The sequence below is a fragment of the Corvus moneduloides genome, chromosome 1 (assembly GCF_009650955.1).
Source record: "Corvus moneduloides isolate bCorMon1 chromosome 1, bCorMon1.pri, whole genome shotgun sequence".
NCBI classification, from domain to species: domain Eukaryota; kingdom Metazoa; phylum Chordata; class Aves; order Passeriformes; family Corvidae; genus Corvus; species Corvus moneduloides.
Window position 1 is genome coordinate 149,370,740 of NC_045476.1, and position 20,184 is coordinate 149,390,923.

General features: G+C 35.0%; 1 protein-coding gene across 1 annotated transcript in view; it reads right to left on the reverse strand.

Annotated features, from left to right (window-relative positions):
• CSMD3 (CUB and Sushi multiple domains 3) overlaps positions 1-20,184 on the reverse strand; it is a 611,488-nt gene that overhangs the window by 180,861 nt on the left and 410,443 nt on the right. Inside the window, 2 exon segments of the mRNA XM_032131786.1 lie at positions 350-488; positions 4,179-4,370. Of these exon segments, the coding sequence (XP_031987677.1) occupies positions 350-488; positions 4,179-4,370 (331 nt within the window).

The window sequence follows — 20,184 nt, forward strand, 5'->3', positions numbered from 1 at the left end:
AATGATGAATCAATATGTTTCATCATTAAAGACCATCCCAAGTTGCAGACATTTCAGCAAGTTACTCCATGCTGCCTTCTCAGGAACTGAATCTTAGTTAAATTGAGCACCATCCATCATTAGCCAGTGTAAGCAGAGTGCTTTTAAGGAAACAGCAATGAGTTTCCAAGCTCCAACTGTATGTGTATTGACTACTCTGACATATTTATTGTAACTTTTAACAAAGATAGTGATTACTAATCCCTTTGATAGTCATATTAAGTATACATATATTACCCTACAGAGATCTGAACAACTGGCAATAATAAATTTATAAACATAACTTTAAAAATTATAACTAGAAGCTTACCTGATAAATGCTAATGATATAACATAATCACTATTAACAGTGATAGTCCAGTCACAATCTCTACTGTGGGGATAAGGATGAGGGAAGTTTGGTGAAAGTATAAAACCTGATGAGCCAGTCAGGTTTCCTCCACAGGGAGCTGTGAATAAAAATGGATTGAACTTGAGGAAAGAAGGTAAGAAACAAAGAAGCAAGTAACAGCAATCTGTTCACTGACATTTAGTGTCCTCCAAAAGTTAAACAAGAAACAAATGAGGTATTTACAAAGCTTTAATAGAAAGAAAAAAAAAGTATTCACATTTTGCCTTAGACAAATACTAATATTACTACTTTTTTTTGAAATCTGTGTCCTTTTGTTTGCATAATATTATGTCAAGGCTTTTCTGAATATACTGTGAACTTGAAAAATGCTCTGGCTACAGACATAAAAAAACTTGACTGGATAAGCTTTCCACTTTCTACTTCTTGTTAAAGGCATTCTAAAAGAACTTCCTTAGGCTATGAAAAATGATCTACTTACATTGATAATGCAGTTATCTGCCTTTTCACCAGAAAAAACTGACTAGTAATTCAGATCAAGATGCATATAATATAAAAAAAATTTTAAAAATATTCAAGTAATTGCACTTTTCAAACTCAGAGATAAGTAAAATAGCGTTAAGTACAATTAGAATTAAACAACCACATTTCTCTATGAGATTTTGAGGTTCCCAGATGTTGTGGAGTTTTGGTCCAGAAAAATAAATAGTAAAAAGAAGGAAGTTATAATGAATTTTTTTTCTTCAGCATTCCTTATCTGAGACTTCATGCAGCAACAAGAGAATAATCAGGTTTTCTAAAGATCTTTTTTGAAAGAACTTCTTACAATGTTATTCAAAAGATTCTAGGTAAGATTATAAAAATTTATAATTTTGGAAATTTTAATTCTACTAAGTGATCATCTGGGCCTAGGAAAGTAATTTATCACTCAGGTCTCCTGTAACAGAGATTCTGTGACCTCTAAGGTTATTTAAATTTCTTATAGAGTCATATAGATCATTGAGTCCAACCATAAACCTAACACTGCCAAGTCCACCACCAAACCATGTCCCTAAGTACCACATCTACACTTGTTTGAAATACCTCCGGGGATGGGGACTCAACCACTTCCCTGGTCAGCCTGTTCCAATGCTTGGTAACCCTACTGATGAAGAAATCTGTTGCTATATCCAACCTAAACCTCCCATGATGCAACTTGAGGCCATTTCCTTTCATTCTGTCATTATTTGGGTGAAGAAATGAATACCCACCTCATTACAACCTCCTTTCAGGTAGCTGAGTGGAGGAATGTCTTCACTGGGCCTACTTTCCTCTAGCTACACATCAGCTTCCTCAGCTGATCTTCATAATGTTGTTATCTGGACCCTTCACCAGCTTTGTTGACCTTCTCTGAACTCAGTCTATCACCTCAATGTCTTTCATATAGTGAGGGGCCCAGGACTTAACAGAGGATTTGAGGTGTGGCCTCACCAATGCCAAGTAAAGGGGGATGATCACTGCCCTGGTCCTGCCAGCCATACCTTGCTGATACAAGCCAGGTGGCTTCACCACCCTAACTGTAAAAAATTTCTTCTATATATCTAGTTTGAAGATAAATTTAAATAATCATAAAGAAATATGAAAAAAAATCTGAAATTTTACTTCCTATTAGTTTCATATAGATAATTTTGCAGAAAGCACCACTGGAATTAACTGTTTACAATGAAACCTTTTTTATAGATGTAAATATGATAAACAAGACCTTGCTTGAAACAAAACAGTAAAAACAAGCAAAACAAACCCACCAAAAAAAAAAACCCAAAAAAATTGACCTATGAATTTCTGGAGAAAGTCTGAAACTTCTGGGAGAGAGTCTATACTTCCCCTAAATGTATAGTTAACCTGAATTATAAAATGTCTTTTTGCATGTCAGAATTTTTAATCTCATCCCTGAGAAAACTAAGGAAACACAATCACTTAAGATTCTGGTATCTCAGCAAGATTGGATCCAGAAAATTTTTGGAGTGGAAAACATGTAGCTATTTTGTGCAGCACAGGCATAAGAAAAGGACTGTCTTTTGGCAGAGACATGCTCTCCAATTTATAGTTTGTCAGAAATTCTTCAGTATAGAAGAATTTCTAATTATTATCTTTCATTCAAATATATGACTCAGTATTTAATTCTTTGTTATTTTCCCATTGCTATGACCTTGGAAATGAAGACATTCTTAAAATTTTGCTAGCAGCAAGACTAAGGGAATCAAAACAACCAAGGCACTCCCCCAGGTAAGAAAAATTAAAAAGTATATTTACCCAGTTTTGAGCATTAATAATTAGGAGGTTCAAAAAGACACTGGTGTGTAAAGAGCTAATAAAATAGATCTAGAATATGGTACAACTATACACCTTAGGAATTACCCCTCCTTCTTATTCTTTCATCAAAATTATGTTTGTTTTTTTCTAAAACTTTGATAAACCATGATGATGTTGACGTTATCTGTAGGGTAAGTATTGCACAGTTTGGATTCACAGTCGTGGGAGCAAAATTAATGAATATATTACAAGTTAGGAGAAAAAAAATCAATGAACTTCAGGGTGTACTGAGCTACAACATACAATTTTGAAATCACTTAGCTCCAAGGCAAGGTTTGCACACTCTATTTTAGTCTATTAGCAGTTCATATTCCCCAAGAAAGTATCATTATAGGAAATCAATAGTAGATAACTTCATGCTTGATAGCTGGACAAATAAATCATCATAATAAGCATTCTTGCTACTCTGTGTACAGTAGGTGTTTTGCATGAGGTGTGGAACTTACCAGCATTAGATAAATGGATGCATGCAGGTAAAAAACAAGTGTATGCCTTTTTTATATGTGCTATCGACAGAATGCCAGTTGAGTACCTACATTTAATCTATTTCACAATATCATCAACTCACTATTGATAGTGATTAAAACTGCTGGTACTACTTTATAGCAGGGCAATTATTTTTCAGTTGAAAATTAAATTTTAGAAACAACAATATCAAATAAGGCCAGCATGATAAAAGAATATTTTAACTATAGGGCCCAGAGTCCTAGAATTCCTTTTACTTTTTCACTTAGACATTTACAGATGTTCGGTTATCATTAATATAAAACATATTTTCACATATAAGAATTATAAGAGATGAGCAATAAAATATTACTTTACTGCTGTCTTCCAGAAAATAGTCTAGACAATTCTTTTCTTCAAGCCCATACACTCACACTATGCAGGAAGGCATAGTAAGTAGAGTAAGAACAGAGAAAACAATACTTTCACATGTTAAGTTGTATAGCCAAGACACCAAGTCAGTAATGTAGTCCTGCATGAACAGGGTAGATGGTGTGCATGCATGCATAGGCAAATAGAATGCAGATTTTACTTGTAATAGGTAAGGCCAAGTTAAGGTTATTAAAGGAAAGAGTGTATTTGAAAGCTGTGCAGTGCTCCTTGCAGTTATAATCTCTGGCAAGTTCCTCCCTGCAATGTTTGTCCAAGAATAGGCTACCAAGGATAGTAGTCATTGACATTGACTTTTTTGCTTTTTCTGTCCCAGATCATCAAGTTATAAATGAGATGGGTCTTAGAGGGAAAGGATGAGAACTATTATACTAAGAACTACAGAGGAAAGGTTTTGGTTATGACTATCAGAGGTTGATGTAAAATAATTTCTAAGATGTGCAGTAAATGTATTTTCTTTAAACAAGTTTCTAGAACAGTGTGATTCATTACATAAGGATTTCTATTTTTATGAAAGCATTATTTAATTTTTTTTTCTGCATACCTATACAGACTGGTGGGTTTGGCTGCCAGAAGTACCGATTTTCTACCTGAATGCAGGTTATTCTCTCATCTCCTTGAAGTTCATAGCCAGGGTCACATTGAAAAATTACAGTGTCTCCAGGTTCTCTTCCATCACCATTTCTAGTTCCATTCATGGGGACACCAGGATCACGACAGGCAGTGGCTACAGAACCTAGCAGCAAAGTGAAAACAATAAAAATAAATTTTTGAAAAAAAACATTTTTTCAATCCTTTTTTTTCCATTTTGTTACATTTTTCTAATCAGGAAGCTCTGCAAATTCAAAATTTTCCTAGTCACTTAAAAAAGGTTGAGAAATCATCCAACAATTTGCTGCTTTTATACTATTAATTTTTGCTACCTCCTTTAGTTATTAAAAGTTCCTATTTTTTCTGTTTTGTTTTTTTTTTAATTCTGTGAGGCACTGCAATATATATAAAGGAAAGTAGGAGATTTCCTATTACCCTGGACATTATTTAGCACTTTTAACTTAGAGTAATTTTTGATATGAATAAAGGAAAAACCAGATGAAGGACCTAACGTTTTCTGATTAAAGTATGCCTGCACACATCTTCAATTCTCCACAATTTTATAGTTCATAAATATATGTATGGTGTAACATTTAGCAGTGACCTTGGAAGTTAATTTATTGATCACTCATATCTATACCCTTGCACATGACCTATCTACAACACTAGACTTTTGTAGTAATAATAAAGAAATCACTACAAAAAATGCACAAGGGTTTAGTTTGAGCGAATGTACAGCTATATATAATGCATACGTATGGATTATTACTGAGATAACATACAATCACAATGACTACAAGAAAAGTATAAAAAATATACAGATCAATTCCTCATATTGAACATATTCTGATCAGCATATTAAATATGTTATGCACAAAAATATGTATGCTTAAGCAAAAAGTAAGTACATCAATGTCTATTTAAGTAAATATTATTTCCTACTAACATTATAGAACTGAAGCATGTTATATGTATTACAAATAAATACCAAATGTCAGAACTAGTCCCACTGAGCTCAGCAATCTGTGTAACATAAACACAAAGTGGCAGTACTGAGATTTAATTCAGATGCCCTCTTTCTGGGGAGTTAATACCAGCAGACAGCAATCCATTCATCCAAAATGTATGTGGGTTTTGTATTAACATTTTTTTTGAAGAGAAAATTTTGGTCTAAACATGTTATTTATCTAAAAAAAAAAAACCCTCTAAGTCTCTTTCTGTCCAAGACATACTTAATAAAAAATATAAGAATTGGCTCCGTAAAGTCACTGGGAATTTTTGGGGTTGTTTTTGCACATAGAAAGTACTGACTGTAGGGAAAAAAATCCCCACAAATAAATTCTCACAAAAAATCAAGTATTACAGAAGTAAGGGAAAACTTTGCTTCTTAGTCCTCAAAGATTAAATAAATATTCTTTAAAATGTTTCATAATAAATGAAAGATAATGATTTTTTTTTTATATTGACATGCCATTTTTTAAAACTTCTGCTTTAGGCACTACCATGACTCTTGTTTGTATCTATACATATGCTGCTGGGTTTAAATTTAGAAAAAATATTACTAAAATATGAAATTACTAAATTAACTGCACTGTACTTGCAGCTCTTGTAAATGTTACATGCAAGAGAATAAGATACTGGAGCTAGATTACACTGGAATCGAATTTCATCAAATATGAAAAGGTTCATAAGGTTAATGCAGGTCAGAACTAAAAGAAAAAATTCTTAAGGTAAACTTAGACTGAAGCAAGTAGCAAACCCAGTCATATACTAATGTGCATCCCTCCCTGCTGAGAATACAGGACACACTGTTGTCTTTTGATTGGTGGTGGCAGTCAGAGCAGTCTACATTGCAGACAAACTGTGTTCTGCCCACTTTAATATTACCTACCTTGAATTTTGCCATAAAAAAAAAAAAAAACCACTTCTCTGCTTTATCTAAAACATGCAATTCCAGAAGAATGGGAGGTGATTCTTACTCAGAAGTTGTAATCAATCTTGAAGGGCCAAAAAGAGAAGGATGTTGGTATAAACTTTTTATTTTCTATACATCATATTGCTCTTACTAGATTGCAACATTCTGCAAAAAAATGAATATGGCTGAAAAAGACATTAAGAGGCCACACAGGAATTTCTGATACAATCTATTTGGGTTTTTTAATCACTTAGTAATATTTATGCAAATTAACTTTATAATATGAGGTCTGTGTGCCAAACTTACAACCTTACCTTTATTTGCCCTGTATAGTAGTCATCTTGCATGCTTGCATGCCTGCTCAACCCACCTCCTGGTCTTTTGGCTGTGAAGCCAAATTGATGAAGCAGGGATTGGGTAAGTGGAGAATGAAATGGATGGAAAACAGGTTGGTGCGCCAGGTTCAGAGTGTCCATGATCCAAAACCTAGGCAGGAGCTGATTAGCAGCAGTGTCCCTCAGGGGTGGTTGTTGACTTCAATATTTATTAAAGATGGGGACAATGAGACAAAGTTAGCTTTTGGCAAGTTTACAGACACTGGATGATCAGTTGATATGCTCTAGTGCAGGGATGCTATTTAGGGAGGTTTCAGTAGGGTGGAGAAAAAGCCTGAGAGAAACTTCGTGAGGTTCAAAAGAGGAAATGCAGAATCCTGCATCTGGAACAAATGAATCCCAAGAAACAATTTACCAGAAAGCAACTTTACAGAAAAGGAATAGAAAAGACAAAAACTCTTCTAAGAAGCATGTGTGCAGCAAAAGCACAAACATAGCAATCACAAGATGCAACAAGCAGCACTCCAGCTGCATAAAAGAAAACTCTGGTTCACTATAACTGTGGTCAAACAAATTTTTTTTTTTTTTACAGAGGGGTTGTTATCTGTTTGACTGTTTTGCGAGCAGGCAATTGCACTAGGCATCTCCAGAGGTACTTTGCAACTTAAACTATTCCATGAATACTTTTAAACTTTGCAAATTCACACTAAATTTAAATCTAAAAATAAAACCATTGCTTTAAGACTGATTTTTGCATTATAACACTAGAATACAAAATAGACATTCTCTGTTCCCACAATCTCACCGTCTGGGTTTTAGGCTTTAAAGTAGATGATTTCTAGAAGTCTAATTCTCATTTCTTTCAGAGTTTGTTCAGCATTTTGCAAGACTCTATTAAAAGTATGAATTCTAACTGAAGGATTTATGAATTGGTTTGAAAGACCAGGTGAGTTTCTCAACAGGCTGATAAGAAATAAATTAATTTATTCTAAATGAACAGGATGTAAGAAAGGGAAAGAATGCAGCATGCCATTAAAAGTACAGAATATACTTTGCTTCATTGTAAATAAATAATCATTTTGGTTAGATTTGCCTAAAATCTGTGGGAAATTTTGTTTCTGTATTCTCTGTAAAGTGCTACTTAAAGGAAGAGAGAAAAAACCCTGCATAATATTGTTACTACATTATATGGGATTTATTTATTCATGTAGTTGCATGACATTATCCTCAATATCATCATCAGGACAATAAAACAGTGCTGACTGTTCGTGAAAGCACACTGTAAAGCTACAAAGCTACTAACTTGGAGCACTTAGTATAATTTGTCCCACAGCCTTTGGAGATGTGATATGGTAAAAATAGGTAATAACTTTGGATAGGTGTGAATACTGCTCAATTCAAATATATATACAAGGTTTTGAAACATATTTTGCTCTAAATTTTTAATATAAATTAAAATTTTTAATATATATAAAAATCTATTTTTTCTATTTATTTATATATATATATATAAAATTCTGCATTTTTTTGTTGCTGTTGTTGAAAGCAAGAACTCCAATGTTTTGTCTCTTTCACCTCCATTTCAGCATATACACATACCTCTACAAAGCATTTCAACAACTGGAACTGACAAGATTTAGATACCAAATTTCAGCTGTTATTTTACTTTGTATTTTTAAATGGTGGTAAAGGCTTATGTATATAAATGATGGTAGAAGTTTATATATATATATGCATTTTTGTTTGTTTGTTTTTATTACGTGTTACCATACTTTGTGGTGGAAATAGGTGAGCATTACAGAATTCCAAAAATTGACCATTTCCTTAATCTTCACTTTTTTCCTGTTTAATTAACTTTAAAGATAATAAACCAGGAGAAGGTATCCAGAGTTCCACAACTATAGTGAGATTAAAGCATAAATAAGTTATTCCTTCATGGTATTTCTGAAAACCACATGTATTTCTTTGTAAACACGTGTCTAAATTCAACTTGCTTAATTAGGAGTGGAATTAACTTAAACTTAGCTGTGCAAAAGTTAGGCATCTTATTAATAAGTTTGTTTCCCAGATTCCCTCTACAGTCAGGAAGTACCACAAGGGAGAAACTTCTGCTTAATGTCGGCACTTAACATTCTCATGGGCTGGAACAGAAAGAAACACATGATTCTTTTCCATTGAGATGGAAATGCTGTATTAGTAATTTATATTAAGTGTTTAATCTCTATTTTAAGAATAAATCTGTTATTAGTTAAATTCTATTTTTACGTGGTTGTTGTCATATATTCACCTCAAAAAGGAGGTGTAATTTTTTTTTTTGATAAATAAAATTTTCAAAATAAGAATCCTCAAATATGTAATTATCATTTTTTTTGAGGGAAAAATTAAGAAATAGTTATATAAGAAAGAAACTGGAGAAGGACTATCTCAGTACTGTATGCAATTATAGAACTAATGCATCTCTGGAGAGTTAACATATATTACCCATATATTCAAACTGAATTTCTTAATGGCAGTTTTCTGTCATGTCTTCTGTAGTCATAAGGGTTTTTTCATGTGCCTGACTCTAGCCCACCATTATTACTATTAAAAGCTGTGTATGTTTGCAGTTTTTTATTTCAGAGAGCTTATCTGTGTGTTCTGTTCTGCATTCTCAACCCTGTTTGCCTCTTTAATGTTTATTTTTTAATATTTCTTTTCATTACCTACTTTCAGCCTATTTTTTTTCTCCTTTTGAAGTGCCAATACTGTTTATGAACTGTATATTCCAGTACAAGAAGTGGGGGGTATTTTCTTATTGTGTATTCAGGGACCTCAATCACTGCCTTCATCATTCCCCATGAAAGTTTGTGGAGTAAGCAAAAATTTTGGGAATTACAAAGTCCCTGATGTCTTTGATTGTCCCTGCAATGCAATCTTGACAGCCTTCTGCAAAATAAATGGAGCAGGCTATCACAATTCCCCATAAGTTCACGTATAAGAACTAAAGTTCTTTGTGACTTATTCGAATAGATAAAGTAAGAAAAGAACACCTCATGTTTTATTCTATTACCATAATTGGAAACTCAGAGTTTAGGAAATATTGTCTTGAATAACTAGTAAGCTGTGATTTGTGAATGTAATCAATTAAATTCCTATTAAAAGACATTTTTTTACAGGAAATAGACAAACCTCAAATGTGTCTATTACCTAATATGTGCAGCATAACAGGTACAAGAGTGACTCTGTAGCAAAAGCCTGTGAGTGATCATCTGAGAGCTTTTTCTCCCTAATGAAGATCGAGAAATGCAGAAACCTATTTTACTTTTTCTCTTGGAACTTCTAGTTTAGAGTAATCACACTGCAATCAGTCAAACCATTTGGGCTAGATAAAGAATTAAGAGATAATTCTTGATCAAGAATTCCAGGATGGAATGAATGCGGCTCATGTTGAAAGTGTTCAGTAGGTGAGAGATTAGTGAACATATTAGGTACACTGAGCTTGTATGCCTCTCTACATGGTCAGAGTGAAAGAAAGTATTTCAACAGTTATTACACAGTTCTGAGCTGAGTGTGTTTGTAAAATAAAACTCCAGATTGCCTTCTGGCTTGCAATGGGGCATGGTTTTGGAGCAGATGAATTGTTTTCATTCGAATGAAGCTAAATTTGAAGATATACTACTGAACTGTGGTGGAATGACTCTGAACTAAGAATATTTCTGAACAGCGTTGCCAGCAGCAGTTCAGTACCAGCTGTTTCAATCTATGTTTCAGCTCCTCTTAGTTCTTCTGTGTGATGTGCTAACACATAAATAACCAAAGGACCCAGAAGTGAGACTTAATATCTCAGATAGCCATATAACCATATTCTTTAATTTAGACTTTGAATATGAGACCACCAATCCTCCAGAAAACAAGTACCATTGCACAGGCAGAAGGATTTACTCTGGAGAGTTGCTTATCTTACCCCATTTCTGCTAGGTGACTCGAAGGAAGTCGGGCAGAATCTTGGTCAGAATCTTTGCAGCCAAGACATGCAAAAAATTCAGTTCCGTTCCCCCCACAACTTGTTTTAATTTTTCCTAAGACCATTCATATAAACAGATTCATGTGCTCTGAGCAGTGGAGACAAGGGAGTGTCCTAAATCTCTTTACGAGCAGTACAATACTGTGCAAATGCTCCTACAGAGCCACAGAAGCCATTAAACCAGTGTTCAATCGTACCCAGAAAAGATGTAAACACAGATCTCTACAAGTGTCCTTTATGTGGGGTATAAAAACATTTTGATACATCTTTTTAATAATAAGGGACTGAAGTATATTTAATCAATAAATCAGATAATTAAATATTCTAAATTGATCATTCCTGCTTCAAAAGCAGTAAGTTACTGCCAGGGTCAAAAAGTTTCTGATAGTTCATAAGCCCAAGAAATTTAATAGGTGACTCAATTGTCTTAAAAGGACAGCTCAATTCTCATGCAGGAAAGATACCTTGGAACAAGGCATTAAAAATGTGACAAGGTTTTAATAGACTCCACTGATACTGGAAACAATATAATAAATGTTGTGGGATTTCTTGGTGTTAACGATGATTTCTAAATTTAATGTTCTAATGTATGCCAAGCCCAATATCATTAAAGAGTCTCAATCCCAAACTTGAAGAATTAAGGAAATTTGGGTTTTTTTTTTTTCTTCTTTTCTCCTTTTTTTTTCCCAAAACACACAATCAGGTCAGCAGCTTCAAGCCTTCCAAATTTCAAGCTCTTCATAATACACAGCATGCCAGAAATATTATTATTAACTTATTTAAATCAACATATTCTTCCAAACTTTTTAAATAAATAAACTCTCCAAACTTTATTTAAAGGGTTTCTAGTATTGCTGGTCTTTCAAACTCACATCAGCCTGAACCAGTCCTGACAGACTGCGCCTTCAAAATTCAAGCTTGTCTCAGAAGCCACATAATACCTTTACCCGGATGGACACTGCAGTCTCCCTGCATCTCTAATGCTGTTTGAGAACCAGGTCAGCCTGGTATTTGCTATCTCAAAGCCAACCTTCTATACAACTTTTCCTGGAAAAGAAGGAATAAATTATCTACAGCGTTTTCATTGTCTTCTGCCAACAGAAACACTGCTGATAACACTTTTTTAATCTATTTTTAACTTTTTTCTGCTGTAGATCTAACAGAGATTTAGAAGCATAGTCATTGTAATTCTTAAGTAAATTCTAACCACAGACTCCATTTGTTGATTTTGCATGACTTCATGGATTCTATCTAAGTTTGTCAGTTATTGTTTGAAGATTAAAATGGGAAAATATTAAGAATAAATCACAGAATCAGAATTTCATTTGGGACAACGCATCCCTTCCACAAAATAACTTCAACATCTTGCACTACCAGGGTTTTCTAAGTTGTCTAGGCAGGTCTCTGTGTTAAGGAAACGTCCCTGTCCAACCATCCTGGACCAACTCTGGCAGTCACACTTGCACAACCAAAACTTGGGCCAAGACTCCTTCACAGCTACACACCCCACACTCACACAGTCAGAACTAGTTTCCTTACCAGCTTGACCCCCTCTCAGACATCAACTAAACTTGTTTACTCTGTAGCCTGGTATAGTCTCTTTTTTGAGGGGATGGGAATGGGGAGAAGAGGGGAACCGTGGACATCAAGTTCTTTCTTAAGGGTCTTTATCTGACTTTACTGTAACATAGGATTATAGATAGGTTATCAGAAAGGATAGGTTATGGATCTTACTACTAGATACGCTGTAGTTCTTCAGGAGATAACTGACACAGGTTTAATGAGATAACATAATTTTACTTTTTCTTATTGTTTTTGTTGTTGTCAATTTATACTAGTCGTTAAAATCATCCGAAGTACTACATTTCCCTTACTGTGTCTTAGTGGAATCCTTATGAGCTATTTTATTTCCAGTTCCTAAGTAATAATCTTTTTCCATTAGTATTCACGCTTCAGTTCGGACCAGGTATTATTTCTTAGGCATTTGCTCATAGCTTTGGCACTGAGTATGAAACCCAGCCCCAAATAAATACATTGACATATGGTTTCAGATAATTTCTGAAACTCAGTAGAAAATGGATACTGTGACAATATCTAATCATGTTGGCAATACATTCCAGCTGGAAGAAGTGTTTTGAAAAATCTTGATTTCATTTAGACTGCATGTTTAGAGCTTGGGGTTTTTTGGAACCTTTTGGTTCTTTAAAGCTTTTTATACCAGATCCATCCCCGTGTCAGATGGCATATTTCTTTATGTATACATATGAATACAGTAAGATAAAAATACCTTCTCAAAAAGAAGAAAATATGAGAGTCTTGGACAACAGACAATGGCTGACCATGTAATGAAAAATCTTACCAGTGGTCATTCAGTTCTTAGTACCATTTCTACTGAAAATATTATTAAGATGATTTGAGGTAAAATATGTCTATTTCATTTGTTTGTTTGCAGAATAGTGTGCAACTTGTTTTGTTGCAACTGCTAAGGATACGGTTGTACCTTTAACTGAAGCCTTGTCCTTTAACTGAAATCTTCTGAGGAAAGGGGAAGATTGTTCCTATCTTAAAAGTTAAATTTTTTATTTTGTCTTTTAGTTTCACAAATTGTATATACGCATTATAGCTTTATAGTTCCAAACAACCAAGAATATTTTGATAGTTCTTAAAGATAGGGCCAAATCTTTAATCTGTCTGAATTTTTTACTTTCGTTAAATTTTTCCATTAATTCTTTATATACGTTTGTTTGTTGTTTTTTGGGGGGTTGGGTTGGCTTGCAGAGGGGGATATACAGTAATTTATGTTTGGCAATGATACAGAATTGGCCTCATTATTTGGTAACATTCTGTCCATACACTTGAATGTCATCACCCTGATCTTTGCTAAGGCAATGAATTTTTTCTATTGAAGAAAATACTATACTATAGTCACTTGAAAAAAAATTACAGAACACTGTCAAAGAATAACTTTTGTTTTCTTTAGCATTATACACATTACATCTTACCAAAACAACAACGGAATATAAATAAGAAGAAAGATTTTATATTTTTTGCAAGATTTTAAAATTCATCTATGTAAATGAACTGTATCTCAGACTGCATGTCAGAATATGTCCAGTCAGTAATTGAAGACATCAGTCCACAAATAATTTTTTCCACATTCATACACATAGGACTGAAAGATGAGCATTCATCAGTCAAGACTCTTTTCTATATCTGTCAATTATGAGATCAAGCAGATTACTGGAATGCTATTAAGAAAAAAATAAAATTTCTTTGACAAAAAAATAGCAGCAAAAATCTCCCTTTTATATTACTATCTTACAAAACAGCTATCCCTGGCAAGAAATGGGGTAAGAGGGAAAGTAGGAACAGACAAAACTTGAAGTCAACTCCATTGTAACATGGTGTTTGTGCTACATTGATGGTAGGACTTGATGATCTTAGAAATTTTCCAGCATTAATGATTCTATTACATTTGTACTTTGAAGAAAATCATATGATTGTGTATGTGGATGTAGACCAAAATGTAAAGCTTTTCTATTGGTGTCACACCTAAATATTAGGAAGGTACCTGGTACACAAAATAATACAACCCATATACTTATGACAAATTTTTAGTAACTAATACAAAACAGAAAATAAAATATATGCTTGCTATTAATTAAATATCCAAAGTATCTTAGTTGAAATAATTTCAAGGATTTGTATTATTTATATATAAACATTTGGCTGTCTGGTGCTGTATTTTGATCCATTTTTGACTTGAAAGAATTCAATGAAAGAGGTTGGATTAACCAATGAAAAAAAATGATGAGGAAGTTAGAGAACCTTTTCTGAAATAGAAAAGTAATTTTATTTATAATATTAAGAACCACAAAAGTATACTTTTGTACTTCCAAATTCACTTTGCTGTATACACAATTATAAATATCTGTAATGGGCTTCTTCTGCAAGTAAAATAACCCATTGGAACTGAAAATTTTACCTGAGAAACTTAAAACACGGTGTTCAATTTTATTATTCTTTAACAGAAAGCATAGCATTAGATTTTTCAGATTCAAAGAATAGCTTTCCCACTTACAAAATTGATATACGAAATTAAAATATTAACCTGAGATACATGACATTCCAAATTTGGAACCATATCAGCTTGATCTCTCTAAAAGGCCATGTCACAAGTCAGACAAAGTCAACTTTATTTATGTAAATTTAGGGCAGGTGAGAAGACTTGCTATTGATACAAATCAAAAGGGTTTGGACCAACTATATTGCATGAGGTTTAAAATAGGGAATTTCAATCTTAAATATAATTAAAATAAGTTAATTTTATGGTGACATGGCTGAGAGGATGATTTGTTTATTTACAATGTTAAAATTACTTATGTCACCAATTTCTTTTGATACTTCCTTTCAGCTTTCATTTATTAATACCATAATTCCAGGTCTCTCTAGCTATAAGCCATTACCAGGACATTTTTCATGGAAGCATTAACTCATAGTATTTGCCTGCATAAAATGCATATGCCTTCTATGCTACTGAAATAAGACATGACAGCTACTAAAAAGTTATTGTCATTTACGAACTTTTGACAGTGTTGGGGTTTTAGGAGTTCTCCTTTTGCTTGTTTTTTCTCTTAAAGAATTTTCCCCATATATGTTGCCAGGGGAACAAATTACTGGGTACTTAAAAAAACAAAAGACCTGGCCATAGGGGGAGGGGACCAACTGGATACTCCCTTTCTTCTGGGGCTTTCTCATGTAGGGTGGGGGATGCCAGGAGATTTGAACTGGGAAAAAGGGGTTAGGTTCAGTCCCTGGGGGTCTGGTTTTTCTCTGGGCATTCCGAAGGAGAGAGGCTGCCATCATTGTGGAGGGAACTCGTCAGCACTGCAGGCTTCTGCTTTCGGCTGCCTTCCTTCTGCAGTGAGTGGAGCTTGCTCACTGGAGCAGCTGTTGCACTGGGACCCTAACACCCCACCTTACTGAAAGAGGGACCTGTTCACCTTCTGCTCGGGTGCCTCAGGGAAAACCCCGGGAATCCAAGCCCGCCTTTCCCTGCCCCGCTGGGAGCCGGCCACGGCTGCTCTGCCCCAGTCATTGCTTTGAGCCTTTGCTACACTGTAGCTCCGCACGCCCTGCCTGCCCAGACATCCGGGGGTTCCTGCTGCAGCTCCAGGGTTTGATACATCTCGCCTGCCACCCACGATTTGTGCTCATCCGTGCTGTTCCAGTTTGCTGTTCCTGAGGGTCCGGCCGGGCACCAGGATCAGCTGCCCAGGGGGGTTTGTGAAGCCTTTGTTCCATCCCTCCCTGGCTTGGCCAAGCCACCATTGCTGCATGCTCCCCAGGCTCGCTCCGGAGCGCCCCCTGCAGCCGCGGGGGAACCATCGCACCTGCCCTGCTCACTGGGAGCCGCCAGTGCCCCTGCCGGCTGCGAGCGGAACTGCACCTGAGGGGAAAGGGCCTGACAGCCGAGAAGGCTGGCACCAGGTTTGTGGTTCTGTTTGCTGTTACTGCCATAGATACTGTTGTTTGTTTGCCTTGTCATGCATATATCTATATTAGTAAAGGACTGTTATTCCTATTCCTCATATCTTTGCCTGAAAGCCTCTTAATTTCAAAATTATAATAATTTGGAGGGAAGGGGATTGCATGTTTCATTTCAAGGGAGGCTCCTGCCTTCCTTGGCAAACACTTGCCTTTCAAACCAAGACAGACAGGAATGAATTTTTGCCACTGAAGGACATAAATGGTCATTCCTTTTACTAATATCTGCTTCTTGAAAGAAAGGCAACAGCAGATAGAAGGAAACAAATCTGTTAAATGGTTTATTTCTTTTAAGCATCTTGATACTAAAAACAAAGCAAACCCACCCCCAAAACCAAAACCAAACAAGGAAACACACTCCAACACCACGCCCTGCAAACCTAAACAAAAACCTAAAACAAAACCACTGAGCTGAATTTACAAGTGTGGACATTCAAAGATATTTCTGACGTGAAAGTAGTCCTCCTGAAATCTCTAAATGCAAAGGATTACTCTCAAAGTTGAAAGAAATCAGCGAACCAGAGTGTGAAAATATTTTAGATCAACAGTTCTTTTTGCTATGGAATAGACACAAGGAAGAATAAATCCTATGTTACTGACTTCAGAAAGTGAAAAAGTTATGTTAGGAAGTGATCCCTACACCAGCAGTGGTAGGAAACAGCATTCTGAGAAAGAAACCAGTAAAATACCCCATATGCATTTGCAAATCACCTTTGGGGTAAATATGTCAGAAATAGAGAACTTTGTTACTGGAAAGCTGAAGAAAAGAAAAAAACAAAAATACAGGAGGGTGTTCAGCATCAAAAGAATCTTCCTTAAAGTGACTGTGCCTAATAGGTGTGTCTTTGAACAAAAGAAATCCCACCAAAAAAGAACAACAAGAAGACAACAAAAAAACAACAACAAAAAAGTTTTGAACACAAAACATTTAGAAGACACTGTGGCTATAAATCATAAATATAGAAAGCTGACTTGTAGGCATTTAATCATCACAGCAATCAAAGTAAGCAATATGATGCTTTATAATTCTAGACTGAAAATTAATATTGTCAGACTGAAGCAATGCAAGCAGGTATCTGCCTCAAGTGTTCTAGGCTTTTTCTATAGTGTATAGAGGCAAGTAACTCCAAAGGACTATTCAGCCAGTCTTAAAATAAGGAGGAACAGCCACAGTTTGACAGTAAATCCAAGCATTTTAAGGCATATCCTGTTATATAAGAAATTGTTGTCACATGATATAAAATACTGCTAGAGCATCTATTCACAAAAGCCTCCAAAAACTCAAAAAATATTTACAGCTTAGTTCTGCACTGGCTGCCTTATAAAGCTCAAAAAATGCTCTATACTGTGTGATGTTTAATTAGTCAGAAATGTGACTGCACTCTTAGACCTGAGCAGAATGTATTCTGTAATGCTGAGACACTCAGTAGTGCAGCTATTAGTGGTGAAATAATGGCCTACGGAAGATGAATACATTTCTGCATAAAAGATACATGGCACCTGAAATGTTAAAGTTAGCAGACAGAAAACATCCCTGTAATACCAGATTCAAAGGCCATTGAAAACTATGGAAAGAATCTGATTAACTTCAGTAGGATCTGATCTGATATTACACACTTCACAGATATTAAAGTGATTAAAAATACTCTTTTAAACACACAAACAATTATTATCATTAAATGTTTTGCATTTTAGTGTTCTTACTCAACTACTTTCAGTTCTCTGTCTTTTTTTTCACAACTAATACTTTCATCTTGGTGACATGAAGCAATGTCAGCTGATGAAAATATTTTAATATGACTAATATTTTGTCCTGACCCTGAGATATACAGCTCATGTCTCTGGCAAATACATGATTGCTCCCTTCTCTTTCTCCTTCACTTTTCTCAAAGATCAAGTTTTCTATTTTGTGCAGAATTTACTGTTAAAAATAAATTATTGCTTATTTAATTGGTGTTTTTCCAGTATGTACTGGGGTCTTCATGCTCTGTCTCTGACAGTTGAGAGAAAATGTGCTGTAACAGGTATTTCCTGTTTGCATATTGCTTCTGGCCTGTTGTCAACTTTTCACTCTTCTCCCAGTTTAAGGATAGACCTCTGGCATCTGTTCTATAGCTACATTATTCACGTCATTTAGACATGTTTCAAAATTTTCAAATTATAATCTTACTGTTGAATCACCAGAGGTTCTTATCTTCCTATTACACATATACACAAAGTTTTTGAAATATTCTGCTTTATTATACATCTTTTGCTACTTTGATTTTCAGGATTTCTGGGCTCTGTTTTCTATCATGTTATTTAATTGTAGTCTCAAAGAAGACTGCAGAAACTGAAATGTTGTAATGTTTAAATTAAGAGATACTGTCGTGGTCATTTGCAGAGGTCCAACACAAAAATGAAAGACATAAAGACATATAAAAGACAAAAGACATATTAGACCAAAATTCCGCTCTGCCTAGTGATGAGATGTGAAGTCATTTATTTCTTTGTTTACATTAGAGGTATAAAAGAAGCTGTACTTTCACTAGCCCTGGATAATTGGAGGAAAGTAGTGAAGCACAATCAGGCTGAGTTCCCATATTTCATCTGAAATTCATCACTTTCACTCCTTCCTTTCAGAGTAGTGTCCAATTGTGTTAAATAAAAAAATTACCCTTTTCAACCTTAAGAAACTCTCCATTATTCCTTAGTTCAGCATAAAATAAATAGTTTCTTGCCTTTCTACTCAGGTCTTGTGAGACCCCAGCTGGAGTATTGCATCCAACTCTGTGGTCCCCAGCACAGTACGGACATCAGCCTGTTGGAGTGAGTCCAGAGGAGGCCACCAAGATGATTAGAGAGGACACCTTCCCTGTGAGGAAAGGCTGAGAGAATTGGGATTGACGTGTCTGGAAAAGAGAAGGCTACAGGGAGTCCTAGTTGTGGACTTCCAGTACCTGAAGGGAAACTACATGGAAGATGGAGAGAGACTTTTGACAAGGACAGGTAGTGACAGGACAAGGGGCAAACTGAAACAGGTTGTTTCATAGTAGGTTTACATTACATATTAAGAAGAAATTCTTTACTATGAGGGTGATGAGGCACTGGAACAGGCTGCCCAGAGAAGTTGTGGGTGACCTATATCTGGCAGTGTTCAAGGGCAGGCTGGATGGAGCTCTGAACAACCTAGTCTAGGGAAAGGTGTCCCTTCCCATGGAGAGAGGGTTGGAGGGTTGAAACTAGATTGTCTTTAAGGTCCCTTCCAATGCAGACCATTCTATGATTCTGTAATTATTTTCTTACAGAAAGAGATTATGAACGTTTAAACCATCAAAATAGTTCTACTATTTCAGATACAAGTAACCTTTTGTTTTTGTTTTTTTTTTTCCTCCACAAAAAAGGCAAGCTAACAAAAAGAAACAAAACAGACTAATTGACACAGTGGGCAAGAAAAATATCATCGTGAAACCCTTTTCCTTCAGATCCTCTAAATTTTACAAAATTAATAACAACATCCATGCCTTTTAAAGGATTGTTTTGGGCAGCCCTAGATAGAAACAATTCTAATATTACCTTTTGTAATACATAATATTAATTAAATAATAATTTTCTTTCTACTTTCAATGTAACATTTCACCTTCTTTAGGTTTTCCCTTCCAGCCTTCCCTCTTTAGTTTGGTGAATGATGGTATCTCACATGCCTTTTGAATTATCATATAAAAATTATTTTTCTGATTATATTGGATGGCTTATAGAGGAGTCAAATATAAATTATATTATGCTATCAATGGTATTTTCACTCATTAAATGACAGATGCAAAATTGTGTAAAAACAGTTGATAAAATGAAATAAAAAACTGTAAGGAACTAATAAGGTTAATCCATATTTGGAAACATTTTTTGCTTAAAGGATAAGAATAGAATAGAGAAGAAAATAAAGCATTCAAAGTCTTAAAAGGGTTTGAACATAAAGTATCTGTTGTCATTGAGTAACATTCCTCTTGAGCTAAAAGGGCCGATAAGGCAGTTAAATACTCTTACCCAATTTCACAAAATGGCAAGAGGAAAGTAAAAGCAGATACCTCCCTTGTGTGAGCTTTCTGTTTGTTAATTACAGTGTAGCTAGAGTATGAAGACACCATCTGTTTCACTCAGACAATATTACGTACTCAAAGAA